The sequence below is a fragment of the Orbicella faveolata genome, unplaced genomic scaffold (assembly GCF_042242905.1).
Source record: "Orbicella faveolata isolate gen_17 unplaced genomic scaffold, um_ofav_v1 contig_36, whole genome shotgun sequence".
Lineage (NCBI taxonomy): Eukaryota > Metazoa > Cnidaria > Anthozoa > Scleractinia > Merulinidae > Orbicella > Orbicella faveolata.
In genome coordinates, this window is record NW_028301565.1 from 12926209 (window position 1) to 12946068 (window position 19860).

Genomic DNA, 19860 nt, shown 5'->3' on the forward strand with positions numbered 1-19860 from the left:
TGGTATTTCAAAATTAAAAGCAGAACTTGGTTTACATCAAGGAATGCAATGATCAACTCAAAACTAATCCTTAACCTGGGGAACCCTGGGAAATAGTGAATCATGAAGAGGTTGGAGAGTAAGGGGGGGGGGGGGGGGGAGGAGGGATGGTGGGCATTGAGGAAGTCATTACAGTATGTCCCATTCTGAGGTACCCAAAGGAAGAACTGTCAAGTTGCCAACCACAAAGAAAAAAAGTGGGCAAGTATCATTAAGTAGTTTGTCTAGTGTACATGTAAAAGCAATGATGCTTTGAGAACCCGTCAAGCCATTATGAAAAGGTAGTAATCAGTGACTGATCGGTTATGGTCTGATTCAACTGGTTTACTTTAGGTGAAGTTTGTGTTGAGGCTGGTTGAAGAACATCATGGGAGTTCTGTTGAGGTCAAGAAATACCGTAGTGACTACTGTAAGGGTGAGTAGTTGATGGTATAAGTTGAGTAGTGTCGGTTCTTAGTTAGTTTGATGGTCACTTATTGAAAGTGTGTTGTACTATAGGTTTTAATTTGAATGGAGTTAGTTCAGTAGTTTGGTCTAGTTTTTTTTTTCAAAGGTACGGTACAAAAGGGAACCTTCCCATTTTCTCCATTTATTCCCTGAACTTTCCCTGATTTTGAAAAACAAAAATTTCCCCAACTATTTTGGATCCTATAATACAGTAATAGTGCATTAATTAAACAAAGTTGCTGTAAGCCACTGAACGTGGACAATAAATTATGAAAAGGTGTTATGAGGCATTGCTCATTAAGGAACAACTTGTGATATGAGGGCAGTATAGCTTTCAAACAAGCCCATAAAGCTTTTTTCCATACAGGGATGTGTTGTGATATTTCAAAATGAAAAAGTTCAATGTTAAGAAACTGTTTGTTACTCAGGCCTGCCTACATGTTTTACATTACATGTATCTGCACATGTCTTCCTTGTGCTGTAGCCAGAAACGGCAAGATCATTTTGTTTGGTCAAAAGTGAGGTACAGACTGAGCGAAACACTTGAGCCTGCAGTATGTAGATAAAAGATTAATACTTTCGCCCTCTGCGAGACATTGGGAGTTCGTATCCCAATGGTAACTACTGATTATTTTTCCTTTTCTTCTTCATTGCTTTTCTTTTTCTGTTAAGAAACCATTTACCAATAGGGAGCGTTTGCCTTTCTGTTTCTTTAGTTAAAAAAATCGTCTGGAGCTTTTAATCATTTTTTTCATATCAATTGCTTTCGAACTCACAATATCACGTAGGTTTGTGAAGGACAAACCACGAAGACTTTCCCTAAATTGAATCGCTAAGGAAGAACCATAAGTAAGTAAGTACGTGAGTATTTTCCTCACGATAAAAAAAAAAGTTATACCTTCTACTTCTCAAAAATAATTAATTTGACACACTGCAAGCAACTGTAAAACGGCCTCAGACGGTTGATGTTCGAAAGCCAAGGGGGGGGGGGGGGGATTCCTATATGAAAAGGTCGGAGGGCGTGCTCGTTGTCTCAGGTACAAATCAAGAATTCTGGTCTCACTTAGGAAGTTGATGACGAAACGTCACCATTTTAGCTGTCAAACTATCCTTTAAGGTGTACTCGAGGAAATAATAATAAAAGAAACGCTCTCATTTAATTTCTGGTTTCAGGCTTGATTTCTGCTGATCTCTCGAGTACGCGAGTCGGGTCTACAAATGCGGGCGGGATCCTTTCTTGAACAGTGGCTAGTGACTGAACCTATTCCGTTTTAAGTGGTATCTCTTAGGGGTCTAATAAAGCTCAAGCAATGTCCACATTAATCTCCTTTAGGAGCTAAATTCAAATTTTGCAACGAGCATCCCCTGCCTTTTCATATGGGAGTTCCTCCCGAGTTTCCAAATGTCTAACGGGAAGTAAAGGAGTGATGGAGTGAAATCGTTCCACCACTACAACTTGGAAAATATTTTCCAAGTTAAAAAGGAAAAAAAAGTGGTGCAGTTTAATAAAGCTTTAAAGTCAATTGTTAAAACGCAGTTAATGGAGCGTGACGCTATTTACATACAGTCACTAGCTTACTATTGTTAAATGTAATGCAATAGAACTGTTACGTGTTAGAACATTATATAAGTCTTTCTTGTCTAGTTTAAACAATATTCACAATCGCCTTTCACGCATGCATGTCACAACAATGTCTGGTTTAACTATATCATGCGTTTTGTATGGCTAGTCTTTTAAATAGCCCTATTCTTGTTTTGTTCAAGGCCGCATGGGCTCTGTATTTTTCATGGTACACGATTTTATATTGCTCTAAACCCAGACATTTGTCTACCTATAAAAGAGTCTTAGCTTGGACTTGAGCATCATTCGCTCGTTATATTACTACTGTAGCTTTTTGTTAGCTCTCGAAATTGTAACTCCCACCCTTCCCTCCCTTTGGAGGTTTATTGTTGTTGTTCATTAATATAAATAATAAGCTGGGGTTCACCTCTCGTGACACACTATCGGTTAAGTCTTGCAGCCACTTCCCCAAGCTTCATTTTCGCTAATTTAGTGGCGCTATTTAACGTTCTTTTATGCCTTTTCTTTTCCGATCTAACACATTCCGGCGGAGTCGGCTCGTAGCACTGGGGAGATAAGTAAGGCTTGAGAACTGTCTACACTCTAGCACGATGCTAACCGGAGGTCAGCTGGTAGTGCCGTTTAGAGTTAGACTTCTAGGACGCATAAGCTTTTGGCCTCGCTGACTTGTCCGATCCAGTGCAGAATTAATTGCTGGGGAGATAAGTTTGGCATTTGGTCACGCAATGGAAGTTTGTCTGTCCTGCCGATTGCGGAGCGGTGTTCCCCCCTTTACACCATAGAATGCATGTTTATTGCTTGTGATTGTCAGGGTATTTAAAGCATACTCCCTAGGAACTGCAACAATAATTAATATTTTTCTGCTGTAGAATTTGGTGACTTGGATACCCTGTAGGATGCCCTTGGGGGATTCCCCTAAAGGAACCAGATTGAGGTTTGATTTGATCATTGCATAAGAACACAAGTGTTTACCTGGTACTGGATTGCAAAAAAGAAAAAAATCGTCATTCTAAAATAAGCTTGTGGATAGTATCCTCCTCCTGTCTTATCCTCAGGTATTTTGTCTTCAGCTGTTCAAAAGAAGAAATAGAAAAATTTAGATACTGTACAAATGTTTATGGTGTAGTGGCATAACACCAGGTGAAATGGTCCCCAGATTAAGAAGCCTTCCCAAAGTCCTTGAGTTATGATCTTGAACACAGCACTTTACTCAAACAGTAACTTACTTCACCAAGGATTATAAATTGATACCAGCAACCTACAGTAGAACCCCGATAATACAGTCACCAACGGGCCATGAAAATTTGGCTGGCTAGTTTCCACTTGTTCCACTACTCATCACCATTTTGAATTTGTCAAAGTTTGAAAAATTCAGCCTAAACTTCTAAGTTGTAAACCAAACTTACCACATGCACAATTCATTACAATGTCCCCTTAAGTTTCATGGAAATCTTTCAAATCTACATATCCTTTAACATTGTTCAAAGAGGATGGATTTACACAGAAAAAAAGTCAAATAGTTTTAGCTTGTGGTGATTTTTATTTACATGCATCATTGTTTTAATGTACTAATTACTAAATATCTGCTTATTGTAGTGATTTCAAGGCTCAAAATAGCGATTCTCTGGTCACCAATGAGATCCAAAATTGGGTGTTTGTGACCAGATATTAAGAGCAGCTTGCTGTAACAATCACCTATACCTTATGCAGGTTAGAAAAAAAACTGATTTTCTCAAACTTTGTCAGGAAGGAGACTTTCAGTAACTTGTTTCAAAACTGTAACTTTTAGGTTGTTTGAATACTATTTTCTTGTTGAGACAGCCTTACATGTACATATTTTGCCCTGGAAAAAGCAAAACCCACCTCTAAAATATTATTACACTTTTTAGAAATGCTAGCAAGCCAAAATAATAAGTGTGGCTGGAAAAGCTAACCCACAGTACTAAAATATCATCGTTTAGCAGTTATTCAGCACTGTCAGATTTGCATGTGATTTAAACCTGAATTTTCATAAAATTTTCAAAATTGTATGCTTTGACAATGTTGTGTCATGTCAAAATCAAGTTCAATTTTGTGGACCAATTTCGTGGTACATGGTTTATTGCAAATCTAGCTTGGGCAAAACAAAAAATGAAATATTATTATAAAAAACAAATATTGAGAGCATCTTAAAGACTATGCATTTGTTATAAGCTAATTGCCTGACTTTTTGACCTTTCATACCATGATCATTATCTCCAATATTTATCCAGAAATGTTTGCCTGTAGGTCTAATTTCCTGTAAAATTGTCATTAGGTCTCTGAGATCAGTTACTGCAATCAAAAATACATATCAGGCTGCAAACGAGCATTTTAAGCAGATGTTAATTTTGGATAAGATATCATACATTTGGTGGTTGGCGGCTACAGGCAAGGCAAGCAACAAAATATCCGATAATGAATCAGCATCGAGAAAAATCTTAGAGAAAACTAGTACAATAAATAGGGTAGCTGGCGAAATTTCTTGCTTTAATTTAACCTATCTTGATAAAAAAAAAATTGGCTGAAATGGTAACATCGTTTGCAAGCTTTATGTTGCATGTACAAAACAATCTTAAATGTTACAAGGTCTGAAACAGCTGGAGTATTGGGGTCAGTACTTATATAGGGTATCAAATTTTTGGTCTGAGCATTAATAGGGTAGGAAAAATTGTAGTGAAAAAAAAAAATTGATTTTGCTCTTAAATAGGGTAAGGGTTTTCAGAAGTGTCCCCACCCAATTTTTCTGGGAGTAACCCCTCCCCTCTGGGCATAGGGAGGGGATCTGGTGGTTTCAAATTGACTGATACAAATATGTACATTACAAGTAAAAGCATTTCAAAGAAATTAATTTCCAAAACAGCAGTTTACACATAAGCTTAAGGATGTTCAAATTAATTGTTTCAGCGCATCCTTTATGCGCACACAAATTCACAAGCCACGTCATGCATCGAGTGCACATGCCAAGTACTAAAATGAACAGTGATAGGGCCGATGGCCATTGCTACATGTATAGCTTTGATTGGATATAACGATCTTGGACGTTCAGTGACCCCTACTTTTCTTTCCAGCAACAGAATTTATTTACAATATTGTTATCTCTACATTGTCCAAAAATAACCAAAAAATCAATGTGGGAAGTTAAAAAAATTTCAAGATTGCTGTCCACGGGCATCAAATTCCGCCATCTTGTGGCTAATTAATCTAACTGCAATATTTTTGGGCTTACAGACACTGTGGCCTTATTCGCTAATGAAGCCCAATTTTGTCAGATTTACGGTGTTCTTCAGGGCATGTTCTCTCCAAATGGTGATCCCCCATTTGTTTAACATATCTATCATAACTAATTCATCATCTTACAGTGGTAAAAGTCTCAGAAAAGAATCAATGTTGGAAAATTTTCGCACGAATGTCCTTAATTCTCATGTGTTGTCTCATTCCAGATAAATCACTCTAAAAAATCTTGTGATGATTAAACAAAGACAAATAATTCATCTGAGATAAAATTACTCACCTTCTAAGGCAGGTATAGCTACTCTATTTATTTGATCTTGCCTGCTGTGTGTTTGTGTATGTGTGTGTGTGTGGGGGGGGGGGGGGGGAGGGGGGGCAACACTCGCGAGAATACTGAAGATACCGCCGGTGGGGGGCAACATTCACGAAAATACCCACATGGCGGGGGGAGGGGTGGGGGACATGATGACGTTTCATGCAGAACGAAGCTAACTTAGAAGCAAGCTGGAACCCGATGAAAAGGGGAAGAAACACATATTATTACAGTTGACAATGTAAATAAATCAAATATATTTTGTTTGTCCAAAAGGCTTACTTGCAATCCGAGTTCAATCGCTCGCCAACAAAGCTCTCCAGCTCCAAGCGCAGTTCTTCCCTGAATACACAACAGTTACATCGATAAGGAGAAGGTCCTTCATGCGAACAAAGCATGAAAGCACTACAAGGAAAGGTACTAACTATGCAGTAAATAAGAACAAAGTAACCTTTTAGTCTGCCGTTTTGTGGCCTCGTTCGACTTTCGCGGTTCAACATGGACGAACTGTCGTTGCAAAGAATGTTGGGAATGTTCACTCATCTCGCGCGTTACCCACGCGAGTTGGTGTCGTGATGTAGATAACTACCTAAAAAATAACACAAAGAAAATACACGCCCTGGTTGGTTTAAAATCGTGTTTCTATTAAGCGCTTAGATTATGCGCTCGACGTTTCTATCACACATAGAAATCGAGAGCGAATAATGTTATTGTTTTCGTACAAATCTAATAGTCGTTGAATTAAGCAACAGACCAGAAGTTTTCATGGTTTATAGGCTGATAGACCACGCGGGATGTTGGAAAGACACGAGAAGAATTCGTAAATCGCTCGCCTGCGGCTCGTGATTTACGAATTCTTCTCGTGTTCCTCCAACATCCCAAGTGGTTTATCAGCCTATAAACCATAGAAACTTGTGGTCTATTGCTTTTATCAGAGGTGATATGCTTCTGCTTTTATATAATAATTCAGAAGACACGCGAAATTTTCACGAGTTTACTGGCACAATAAACCATTGCTGATTGACCAATCAGAGCGCGCGCATTGATTTGATTATTATATTAAACTTTATATATAGTGAGAGAATAGACAGTGGGTAGCGTAGCCTATCAGAGAACTGCATTCATGGTAGAACACTCATGGATTTATACTAAAACTCGGTAGAAACACGGCACATGTAAACTGTTTTCAAGTTTCTGTATTAGTACTGTCCAAAGACTTAATTTTTTTTTGTCCAAAAACTGTTCTTTTTGTGCAGTAGTAAGTAGTAGTAGTAACTGTAGTATTTAATGTAGTAGTTTTGTATGTAGGGAGTGTTTAAAGAAAGTTGTTCGCCATCCTTGTGGTACACATTACTTTAATTCGCATGTGTATTGGCAATACCCGAGTAAAAGAAAAAAGTGCACTTTTCAACACTGCTTCAAGCCAAACTAAACGAAAGAGGTGGTAGGAGGAGGTTAGAGATGGTTTTTCCTGGACTGTTTTTTTCCCCCAACATTTTTGTCCTTTGTAGCATGCAAGTGTGGTATCCAGGTGTATAAAGAGCATGCACAATAATTGTTTCTGAAGGGTTGGCATGAGCATTTGGGATAGTAGAAAATTCATTGTAGTAGTAAATGAGGTATGTCTCAAAGAAAGATCAGCTCGATAATTTTTGGGAAATCTAAATTGTGAACATCATTTTTTTTTCTCTTAGATCAATTTGCGCAGCATTTTGTTGGGTGGACTTGGTTGGCATAGTCGTAGTGTTAACATTGACTTTCCAAAATAAAGAAAGTAGCATTGATTTTCAGAAATGGCCCTGAAAATACCCGGTATGGAATAATAAATACTTTATTTACACACTTTCGATTTAAAGCTGTACATTATTTATTCTCTTGCTTTCTTCTTTGTTATTGCACGAGTGGTGAAACACAGTTCTGCTCGCAGCTGTATAATTTATGTACAGGTCTTTGATAAATTATTCACTATCAAATATTTCTTTCCACATCCCAGCTCACCACACAGTGAACCTCCTACCCAGATCTCTTTGCGACCCAGGAGAGACCAAAGAGATATATGAGGCGTGAAAGAGACTAACAGCAGTGATAGTTAACTTGCGTCTCCTCCTTACCATATCGTACTGAATGCGAGCGCACAGGCTGTGAGAATGAAGAGGAAAATTCTTGTATTAAAAACACTGTTCCAAAGAGAATTACAGAAAACATGCCAGGTCAGGGAAGCACAATTTTGATATTGATCTAAAAGAGTTGAATATTCCACGGAAAAGTCACAAGTGAAGTGAGAGTCCGAAGGCGACGAATGCTGTGTACAGTAACAGCTATGATAAGCCTTGCCGCCATGACGGAACCGCCCTGCAACAAAACAGTACGTACTGGTATTACTTATAAGCGGTACTTTGGTCAGTAAAGGAACACAGATAAAGAAAACAAGAATGATGGAAAGAAAGCGAATCCTCCATCAGAGACAACCAACAACATGTTCACAAACACAGGTAAAGTGAAAGAGGCAAATTAATTTTGCGGTGTAAATATTATCACAGTAAATGGTTTGAACCCAGAAGTATCAGTATTTTGTACTGTATTGTGTCATCATCTGGCCCTTGAAGCCGATTGGTCAGTTTTGTTATGATGTTACAGGCCGTGGGATGAAACTTGAGTACCGTTTGTTAAAGTGATCGGACGGTTGTTATTGGTTTCGATCTATTGTAAGACAAAATCTTGTCAGTTCTGTTTCAAGTCAAAATTCGTCCGTCGGGTTGGTTTAAACCTGACTGCGTCGTTTGCAAAATGCTGGTTGACGTTTGTTGCCATTGGTTGAGAGTTGTATGTTCCAAGTCAAGTGTACTAGGAAATGCAGTGTCTTTAAGAAGAGTCCCACTTCATAGAGTGCCTTGTTAGTCGATGTTAAAGGAGGCACGTCACGGTTTGCGCATATTGAAAAGTTTAGCCTCAATTTTTCAAATTCGTCGTTTGTAATCCGTGTTAATCTTTTCCATCCTTAACCATTCTTGTTCCTTTATGATTTATCATTATCTCTGTGGTGGTTTTCTATCCTATTAAACTACCTTATTACATGAAATTTTCGCGATTTTGAGGTTCGCATATTTCGCGACACCTTAATTTCGCGATTTTGCGAAAATTTTGCATTTTGACTCACTTTAATTTCGCGTTTTTGAGTGAGACACTATATTTCTTTGTCAATGTCATTTAAGATGTCCCTGAATTTGATCGAACAACTTAATTAACAACGTCCAAATAAACAGAAACGCTACTGATTATGTAAACAGTAACAAGAAAGATGTTCTCACAGTGTCTACAAGGCAATTGAAAGGTTTAAGCAACTAGTGAAACAGCACTACAAGGAGCCAGTAAATGGACAGTTTGAGGATTGTACAAACGAAGTGCTACCTGGAGTGGAGACGGAAAGCAGTAGTGATGAAGAGGACCAGAACATTACCACAGAATAGTTCAAAATGATTGTTATAAACGTGTGTAATGGTAATAAAGTCGCTTTTTTAATGATTGACGTGATGTGAGTCACTCAATTTTCGCATCATGTTGATTTCGCGACATTTAATTTTCGCGTCACTTAAATTTCGCGATTTTTTTTGAATCGCGAAATTCGCGAAATTAACGTGTCGCGAAAATTTCATGTAATAAGGTATTATTTTCAGGTTTCCTACCATTTAAAGGTAATTTTGTATGTGGCCAAAACAACTCAAAATACCGTGACTGAGCTCCTTTAAATACTAGTTATTCAACGCTTTCGAGTGGTATACCATGGAATATCTTACAAGTCACTTGCAAGACGTTAGGTAACAGATATCTTTTGCAGCAGCTGCACCCTCATTACGGAATAAACTACCACTGAACATTTGAATAACAGACAATTTTACAACTTTTAAATCTCTTTTAAAAACATATTTATTCAAAGTGGCTTATAATATAAACTGACGTTAATCACATATTTTATGATATTGGAACAATGTTCATAACGATGATATTATAGAGACAATCTTTTAGGTTTATTTATTTTATCCTTTTGTTCTTCTAATTTATTTTACCCCTGATTGTGACGCATTTTACTTTATTTCGATGTAAATATGATTAGAATTAGGATTATGATTTTCATTTTCATTTTTTGTTTGTGAATAATTTTATCAATAATTTTGTAAAGCGCATGTGATCATATCCACATGTTAATATGCGCTATAAAAGTGCCAGCAGCAGCAGCAGCAGCAGCAGCAGCAGCAGCAGCAGCAGCAGCAGCAGCAGCAGCAGCAGCAGCAGCAGCAGCAGCAGCAGCAGCAGCAGCAGCAGCAGCAGCAGCAGCAGCAGCAGCAGCAGCAGCAGCAGCAGCAGCAGCAGCAGCAGCAGCAGCAGCAGCAGCAGCAGCAGCAGCAGCAGCAGCAGCAGCAGCAGCAGCAGCAGCAGCAGCAGCAGCAGCAGCAGCAGCAGCAGCAGCAGCAGCAGCAGCAGCAGCAGCAGCAGCAGCAGCAGCAGCAGCAGCAGTAGTAGTAGTAGTAGTAGTAGTAGTAGTAGGTATTTTCTCGGTGTACACAAGAGCCCTTAGGGGAGTGTGTTTACCAAGTAAATGCAAGTGGCAAGTGAGGTATTGTATAGTCTCCTTCGCAGCCGTTTTTTGGATGTCACGCAACGCTCGTTGGGAGCGTTGCATGACATCCCAAAACACGGCTGCGAAGGAGACTAGGTATTGTATGGTATACTACTAGAAAGTGTTGCATAACCATTTTATACCATGCCATAGAAAAAACAATGGCCAACAAAATCAATGGAACATACGCGCGGCGCATGATGGGAAGGTTGGATGTAATACCGTCGAATATACGACGGTTCTCCTTTATTCTCATTGACTGAGGTTTCTATGGCATAGTATAAATGTTCTTATGTATTATCACCATTTGTTGCAGTTCGTTTGTGTCTAGTCAGTAGTGTTATAACATGTACATCCTGCTGAGTAATAAAGGGAAAAATTGCAAGTAAAAGAATATACTTCAAGCCCATCACCCGGGTCCATCACTGATGACGTACATACGTACCTGTGTGGCATATGAAGGGTGGGTCCTGAGCCACTTGCCCCAGGCCCATCTTTTTTCCTCTGCTCCCAGCCCGCAGTGAGCTTATAAAGTCGAGACGGGTCACGTGAAACGTTAACTTCAACCTAAGACAAAAGGTAAAGGTTGAACCATATTAGCTCAAAAGCCTTGTTCAACGTGTTGGAAAATAAAAAAAAGTGCTAGTTGATATAGTTCTACAGTAATTCTCATAAGCGATGGACGGACCCACAAGATTCTTATGGGGGTGGTTTTGTGGTTTCACTTCAGGGCCTCACGGTTTCACATGTCGTCTTTGACGAGACTACCAGTGGTTGTCCCTTGTTTCACAACGAGGTATACTGTTAACACAAGAAGAAGAACTCGGTACGAATGTTACCAAAGAGCGTTACTTAACCTACGGAGACGCGTTATGGGCTCGTCACGCAATCTTACCCCTAGAGAATGTCATGTCTGGGTAGGAGGCTTCAAAGCAACGAGGTCAAGTTTTGAATTTAATCAGAGATTCTACAGGTATTCTATGATGACTTCACTGACACAGCGTCTGCATAGTCCAGGAAAAGGCTTCCTGCTCAAGCGTAAGACATGGAGGCGTCTTTCGCCATCTCCACACCCCACCACCTGCCCTTTTAACCCTTTAGTGGAAAACCTTCCCGTAGACTATGCTAACCATAACGATAACTCACCTGGCTTTTCAGTTTCTGAAGTCGTTTTTCTTTCTCCATTTTCTCTACCTCCTTCACTTTCTTCTTGGCTTGTTTTTCATCCAACATCTTTTGACTCTAAAACAAGTCCAAGCATACATGAAACAAAATAATAACCAACTACAAGTCACAGGCTGTAGTCTCCCGTGAAAGATTCAAGATAACTAAAACGTTTTTAACTTTGAGACAAAATTCTCACTTCTCCCAACAACATCAACACACTGTGAAGCATGTAAGTGATGAGAATAGAGAACATGACAAACCCAGAGATATTATCTTAATGTACCACAAATTCTAAGAACCAACAGTAAACGAAAAGCATTGAAATCAGTAAGAACCGTATAAAACTATTCCAACCTTGGGACTTAAAAGATTTAACACTTGTCCTCTTGGCGAAAGTACAATAACTTCGGATTAAGGAATCACGTTTGACCATTTAGTGCGCTTTAGTGTCTCTATCTACCCTAGTGTGTAAATATAAGCCACTGATAATTCATTAGTCCAGTCCCTTCTATGTTCCCTGGGCTGTTTTTGTACGGGGTATCCTCGACTCACTGAGTACCATTTTTTTCACTGAACTGCAGCAGTGACAGGAAAGATCATGCAGGAAGTAGGCGTCTAAATTCAACTTACTCTTTCTTGTATTTTTGCAGCTTCTTCTGCTGTTATTTTTTTGGCCAATTTTTCTTGTTCCTGTCTAGCTTGCCGTGCTGCATTTAAAATCGCCTGTTCTTCCGATCTCTGTCTGGCATACTCCTCCACTTGAGCTTTTATCTCCAACTAGAAAACAACACAAACAACATTTACAATATATTAAACTCTCGTTGGGCTCATTCAACTGTACTGTACCAATTCAACCGTACTGTACAGTGAGGTCCGTTAGTACCTTTCTATTTGAGAAATAGAAAACATGCACCGTGTTTCTATCGTATTGTAGTATAAATCTATTAGCGTTCTATCACGAATGGCGTTCTCTGAATGACTACGCTACTCGCTATCTATTCTGTCAACCTCGTTCCCAGGGTCTTTCCCCTAGCTTGGGGGTGGAGCGGGAAAAGGGCCTTTTCCCGCCCCACCCCCAAGCCAGGGAAAAGACCCTGGGAACGAGGTTGCTATTCTGTTGTACATAGTAGCCTAAGAGTGTGCGCTTGTTAACAAACTGGCGGCCGCTTCTTTGCGTTTTCGAAGTGTCTCTGAAGTGGAATTAGAAAAAGTTTTGAACAAATGGATTTATACTAAAACAAGAGTATTACCTCTAGATTTCTATGTGTGATAGTTGACACGGGCTGCGCCCTCGTCAACTATCGCACGACAGAAATTGTTATATAGAAACGCGATTTTAAACCAATCGGCGTATGTATTTTCATTGGGCTATTTTCTAAACAAACACAGCAGCTTGCCTCTTGCCCTCATGGTATAGCGCCACACAGCTGCAAAATGTAACAAAACTGAGTAATCTAACACAGTTTGTACTCAGTTAAGACGTAAAACTCAAACTTCCTCATCCCTTTCTCCCACAGGTAACACGAAACATGTTTGGATGAGTGAGATAACTGAAAGTCAAGTACAATTTATAAGCACTGTTTATTGTTTTTTCAAGGACTGACTTACCCGTTTCTTTTCTTCTCTTTCTTTTTCCTTTGCTTTATTCAATCCTTGCCTGAGGCGCGCTTCTTCTGCCTTTGCCTTCTCTAATTCTCTCTGAACCTAGAAAATATATTTAAAGAAGAAACAGTAAAAAGTAGTCTGGAAAAGGACGAGGCTGGCAAAGAAAAGCAGTTTGAGCAGTTTCTCGCAATATTTTTGCACGTTTCTTGTGGTTTTGCAAACTTCTCACAAAGCCACTAAAAAGCAAAACAACAAATTATGGTGATAAATATAATACAGACCATTGACTGTAAGTTACCTTCCATTCATTGAGATGTTTGAGCCGTTCTTCTCTCTCTTTTTCTATTTGTTCTTCCCTTTTCCTCTTCATTCTTTCCTCCTCCTCTAAATCATCACCATCATCATTTAACATCTCGTTTTTCTTTGCCTGTTGAAAGAAAAAAAGAAAGCAACTGTAAAAAAAATACCAACTAAATGAATTTGGCTGAAATATCACCAAACAGTAAATATGTTCTTTTCGTTCTGATGAAATAAGTAGCTGAATATTTGTAAAGCAGAAAAAAGCGTGATTTCAGTAAAGAAGAAAACCATGAAAGTCAGTTTGATGATTTCTTTCCTGGCAGAAACTTTCTCTCCAGAGCACTACCCTTATTTGTAAGAAATGTTTTTGTTAGACCTGATGTTTTAACCATGTTTAAATAAAGTTACATAAGGTTACTCCTTTTGTCTGTGATGATGATCGAATAGTAGTTAATGATTTCCAAAGTCATCACCAAAAGAAACAGCACGGAACATAGGCACGCAATATGTGCAGAAGGTGTAATGTGTACGCAGAAGCTATGTAGCTGGGTCTCGTGCTTTTCATGCATTGCAAGCCCAAGGTACAAGTCTACTTGTTAGACTCCTTTCTGAGCAACAGCCCTTTGCCTCGTTTGATACAAAACTTGAGCTGATTGTTCATTTAAAAACAACTCTACCTCTTTGTCATCCTTCCATTCCTGGATAGCTTTCTTTTTACTGTCTTTCAGTATCAAGTACTCACTGTACCACTCATCGTGTTGTTGCACATCATCAACAGTTCTTCCAGGAATTCCTGATTCTGCTGCTCGCATGAACACTTCATGGTTCTATGGTTTCAAATTACGATATATAGCAAAATCATAAAATACCGAGAGCATTTGACGAAAACAATTCTTACGGGTGGAAAATGAGATGTGTAATGACACAACCGATGTTAACTCAGACATGCATTGGAGCACAGCCCTGAAAAACCAGACATAATGTGAACTACGATCATTTTGAAGAGTGTGCTCTTTAGTTTCTTTGGAGCATTCCTGTTTTCTAACCTTCTGGAGGCAGAGTATTCTTTGCCCAGGTGATGGTTTAACTTGAGATTGTTTTGGAGACAAGGAGCCTTTCAGGGATGCGGTGATTACTTTTAAACATAACACCTGAAAATAGACCTAGAGGGTTGGGGTGTGGTTATGGTGTGAATGATGCTCATGCAATCAATTCTTGGATTTGTTGGAAGTTGTTTTTATGGGGTATTAGTTAACACCATAAGGAAAAGAACTTTTTTTCTGTACAGCTGTGGTGGTCAAGTTTTCAACAGCCTTCCAAAGTAGCAGAACTTTACTAGATGGATTGGTTTTTCATGTCGGCAGGAGACAGGCAAGATTTCAAACTAAATACTAAGGGCACCAGAAAAGTTTGAACTAAAACTCTTGGAAAGGCAGTTTCCAATATTCCAGAGACCGCAGAAATAATTTCTAGCAGAGCTCTGAGTTCAATTTAATGATCAGTAAAAAGGTAAATACTGTAATTAAATTTACCTATAAAGCACATTTTCACAAAACGCCTTCTGACAATGTTTTTTTTTTCAAATTAGGGAAGGGCAGAGGGTGTGCATTGTGATGTGTCTAGTGGCCATATTTTAAAGTATTATTCAGAGTTATTCAGGAAAAGCACATAGCTTTCCAAAAGTAGGAGAGTGTTTGGAATCTGAAAATAAATCTGGGGAAGACCTTCATAAATACATGGTGCTGCTCAAACAATATTTTATTAGAGTTGTCATGCCAATAGTGTTAGATGTACCTTGTGCTTGCTCTTCAGTTTAAGGAAGAGTTGATGATCATAGTCATCCCATCCTCCACTATGTCCACCAGTTTGGGCCAAGAACCTCTGTCACAAATTAATATCAATTGATTACACCTTAAGTGAACAACGAAACCTGGTGCGAATAGAAAGACTAAATAATCATGGCATAGTTCGATTCAACAATCCTACAGGTCTGGACTATTCCTATACTGGTTTGAAAGATGCTTGAGGGACTTTGAGGATTGTCTTTAGTTAGCAATCCTGTATGATTTTCATTTTAAAAGATGATGATCTTTAAGGAAATTGTACCTACTTGTTACATTCTTACTCCCAAATAACTTTGATACAATCCGAATCCTCAAAAATCTTCCAGGGTCTTACAAGATCTGGTGGACAATTTTTTTATCCAGTTATCATTAATACTTCATGATTATTATTTTCCCTCTCGAAGATGTCAAAAGATAATAAATTTATCATTGGTTACAAATAAAGTACCTCAAATGCTGCTACTGCTGGGGGAAGTGAAACTGTTACTGCTCCAGCTGCCTTCTTTACATCAGCTGCAGCAGTTGCAGGTGCTGGCAGCTGAGACCAAGATTCAAACTTTTTCTCCATTGCCGCCACTTCCTGTAGGGATGTGCGCTCTTCGTGTAACAGGTCATCATAGCTGTAGAAAGATAACCAATGTCAAGAAGATTTGTATCTCTTTTAACTAAAGAGACACCAAAGTCTTTATCCTCATCAGGTATAAGGGGTGCTAAATTTATATATCTGTGTACAACTTTTCAGCTCAGTAGCTTGTTTCGTCTGGAAACCAACTGCGCATTTTGAATTTCAGAGTTATGGCAGCGCGTGACATAGAGTTACGAATACACTTACATCGTGATTTTTAGCCTATTCATGAGTTAAAGTATTAGCAAAAGTGCTTATGTAAATGCTTGTTTGTTCAGTACAGATAATCAGTCGCTTAGATACTAAGCCAAAGTAATTTCCAGATGCTTACACTATTTTCCAGCCACCATGTAAGTGTACTATGGAGGTACACCAACATGGTGGCTCCATACTGGGCTCTGTAAATTTGTGCAAAATATTTTGACAAATATCTGAAGTTTGGGAGGACGCACAGACTTAAAACTTGGAGAAGTGTCTTCTTTATCAATCTCCTATAACGTCACAATTTCTTGACTTTATCCCCTGAATGGTTTTTGAATAATTTTTTGGTGTGGTTAGACCCAATCAAAGTTCTGTTACTTTAAAACCAGACCCATAAAAGTCCATATGCTCCAGAGGTAACCCAAAAAAAGTCCATTTTTCCTTTGCACAAAGTAGGAAGTCTCCTTGTGACACAAACTAAACATAATCAAAGTGGTATGAGCTAATGAATTTGGAAAATTAAGCGACTGCATAACATTTCATATCTCACCAGAGAGGAGAAATGTTATGTTAAATTCACTGGCATTGTTATACATGTAAGAACAGGCCCAAACTGTAATGGATCTAACAAAATACACAAGGAAAGATCGCCCTTTGCAAACCATTCATGAAGTCACTCTAATCTTCCCTTAACCAAGGAAACTACTATTTTTGTCTAATCCCTGAAGTTAAGCCGTGTTGTATAGTATTTAGTACTTTGATGGGTGACCAGCTATTAATATCACTGTGTTGTGGGTTCCTCATGGGTTACTTGCAAGATTTCTCAATATCTCTATTTGCTCCACATTTGCCAGGACTCCAAAGTTCTTCAACCCTTATATACCTGAGCACCCTGGTAGGAATGTAACTTTCAGGTAACCAGAATTTAATGTCCACGGGGAACTCCTATCTAAAATGGATGGGGGTGCTCGCCAGAAAATTTGAAAAGAACCTCATAAGAGGTACCAAGATCCTGTTTTTGGGCATGGCTTGAAATTTCTTTTAGGTACTAATTCTAAAACAACACATTATCTTCTGTCATATTTCTTCTGCTCAGTACCCTAAAAGATACCATAAAGACTTCCGCTGGGGACCTTTTGAGGCTGAACACCCTAAGAGGTACCAAAACCACATTTTTAACCCCTAAAAGGGACAATGAGCGTTCCCTCTTCCTTTTACATGGGAGTCCTGCCCCAGGAAATAATGTGGAGATGCCAACCTAAATTAAAATCCAAAAGATCACCAATAATTTTTATGAAAGTGAAGAATGATCATCGCAGTTCCTCTTCCAATTTAAGCAATTGGAAAGAAGAAGCCTGAAAAAAAATCAGGGCTTCAACGGGATTCGAACCCATGACCTCCGCGATACCGGTGCGATGCTCTACCAACTGAGCTATGAAGCCACACATTGGGAGCGAGGTCAATTAATTGAGTTCATATCTTCCCGTGAGGAGTGAAATGATGTGAGGTTTATATGAAATAATTCATATATGAACTGGAACTTCTTTCCAATTGCTTAAATTGGAAAAGTAACTGCGATGATCATTCTTCACTTTCATCTACAACCGCAGTTCATATATGAATTATTTCATATAAACCTCACATCATTTCACTCCTCACGGGAAGATATGAACTCAATTAATTGACCTCGCTCCCAATGTGTGGCTTCATAGCTCAGTTGGTAGAGCATCGCACCGGTATCGCGGAGGTCACGGGTTCGAATCCCGTTGAAGCCCTGATTTTTTTCAGGCTTCTTCTTTCCAGTTGCTTAAATTGGAAAAGTAACTGCGATGATCACATATGAATTATTTCATATAAACCTCACATCATTTCACTCCTCACGGGAAGATATGAACTCAATTAATTGACCTCGCTCCCAATGTGTGGCTTCATAGCTCAGTTGGTAGAGCATCGCACCGGTATCGCGGAGGTCACGGGTTCGAATCCCGTTGAAGCCCTGATTTTTTTCAGGCTTCTTCTTTCCAGTTGCTTAAATTGGAAAAGTAACTGCGATGATCACATATGAATTATTTCATATAAACCTCACATCAATAATTTTTATGTTCTTGACCTTAGGAAAACATTGTTAAAAGTAGAGCTTCATCAATTCAACCACAAAAATGCATCAGATCCAAAATTTACCCCCAAAAGTGCCAAAAATTGGCCAAAATAAGCATGAAAATGTGCAACTGTAAGCACTCAGTCCTTTGTATCAAGGAGATTTCGTGACCTGTATGGAGGGCTGTGAGATTCAGTCTGTATGCAGGAGACTCCTGGATAATCCAGGAGAGTTGGCATAGATGCAAATGCCAACAGTGGTTTACAACAGTATACTAATACTAAGTTGTGGTCAGATTATTGTTAATTGTAATGCAATACATACACTTTTCTTTGCTGTTCTTTGAAAGTCATCATAGCATTCTCAATTTCCTCCATAATCTCTTTGAGCTTTTCAACAAACTCTGGAGATGGTTTTACATCTTGCAGGTCTCTCTGGAACTTGTTAACATTGGACCTGATCTTTCCCAGCTGCTGTTTCAGTTTCTGTTCTGTGAAAACAACAATAACCGTACAATGTCAAGATTTAATAGGTTAAGTCTGCATATGAGCTAAGTGGCTTAAGTTATTTATTCTTTAAGGGCAGTGCTCTTTAAATATAATAACATTTGTAAATGATAACAAGCACATTGTTAACAACAAAACACAGCCACTTCAAACCAGAATACATTGTCACCCAGGAGAATAAATTCCTAAGGTTGGTTTAAACTGAGCTGTAATGTACTTGTTTTTATGTTTTAAAACTACTTGAAACAATTCAGTCTGATGATGCTTCAATTAAGTGGTGCATTGTTGTGAATGAATGCGGCGCTTAATTGAGGGTACCTGGCACTCTTGCTTTAGTATTTTTGCTCTTATATAAGGCACTTAATCGAGGGTGGCACTTAATCATGTAAATATAGTAAACATGATAAGAAAAGTGATACTCACTCTCTGTTTTTCTGTCATTCGTCCCTTTTAAGTCTAATTCTTCAAGTTCACAATAATCTTTACGAAATTCACTGCGTCTGCTGTATAACGGGGTGTTCCTATCCTTTTCAAGGGCGGAAATTCTATAAATTTGCACATATAATAACCCCTAATTAGACCACATAACACAATAAAAAAACACGCAAAAAACATTCAGTTTCAGTGGATATTAATACTTTTAAGCTTATGCTTATGCTTTATAATAACCAACGACTTTTCTTAGATATGTTTTAAATAGTTTAAGTTCAAAGAGAGTCTGTTTGCTCTGAACAAATTTGACAGTTTAATTAATTCGCAGTTTAGAATACTAATTAAGAAATCCGGGTCTTCGTGTGAGATGAATAAATTTATTCGTGTCGTCTGCGAATAAGATTGACTCGAGGTTTGAAGCATTGTTCAAGTCATTTATGTATAGGATAAAAAAAAAAAAAAAAACTACATGAGGTAAAAATCATACGAGAACTCACGAAGGACTCCTTACATTCCAGCTACCCCAAGTGCTGTATTAACTTTGATTTAAAGGTGTCTTGCAGTTTAATTGTTTATATCAGCTCAGAGGAATGATGTGGGCTTACTTTTGCTCGAGTTGTTCCAATTTTTCAAAGAATTCTGAATTCTTCTGAAGTTGTGTTCTTGGTTTCCTTGACTGATCAGCACCTCTGCGTCCCTCAGGCTCAGATTTGTTGTTCATTGTCAATCTTCATCCGATGTAACCGCTAAAGTTCTTCCATGAAAGCCGAACTGATACAAAACACCCGCCATTTTGTTTTGAAATCATTCCCATATACGAAGTATGAGACTCTT

At 38.6% G+C, this 19860-nt stretch overlaps 1 protein-coding gene and 1 long non-coding RNA gene across 2 annotated transcripts; both read right to left on the reverse strand.

Moving 5' to 3' along the window:
- Positions 1-538: 538 nt before the first annotated feature.
- On the reverse strand, positions 539-6170 carry LOC149102319 (uncharacterized). The gene is made up of 3 exons (XR_016202562.1): positions 6085-6170; positions 5916-5975; positions 539-3138 (listed from the first exon to the last, which is right to left on the reverse strand). It is a non-coding gene; the product is annotated as an uncharacterized LOC149102319 (long non-coding RNA).
- Positions 6171-7448: 1278 nt separating this feature from the next.
- LOC110064196 (coiled-coil domain-containing protein 112-like) lies at positions 7449-19854 on the reverse strand. Its single transcript, XM_089275006.1, has 12 exons — positions 19632-19854; positions 19018-19139; positions 18413-18578; positions 15613-15784; positions 15115-15201; positions 13998-14147; positions 13319-13447; positions 13024-13119; positions 12046-12192; positions 11395-11490; positions 10694-10815; positions 7449-7985 (listed from the first exon to the last, which is right to left on the reverse strand). Exons 1-12 carry the CDS (start codon positions 19745-19747, stop codon positions 7952-7954), a joined length of 1437 nt encoding a protein of 478 aa, XP_089131132.1. The 5' UTR covers positions 19748-19854; the 3' UTR covers positions 7449-7951.
- Between the last annotated feature and the right edge of the window lie 6 nt (positions 19855-19860).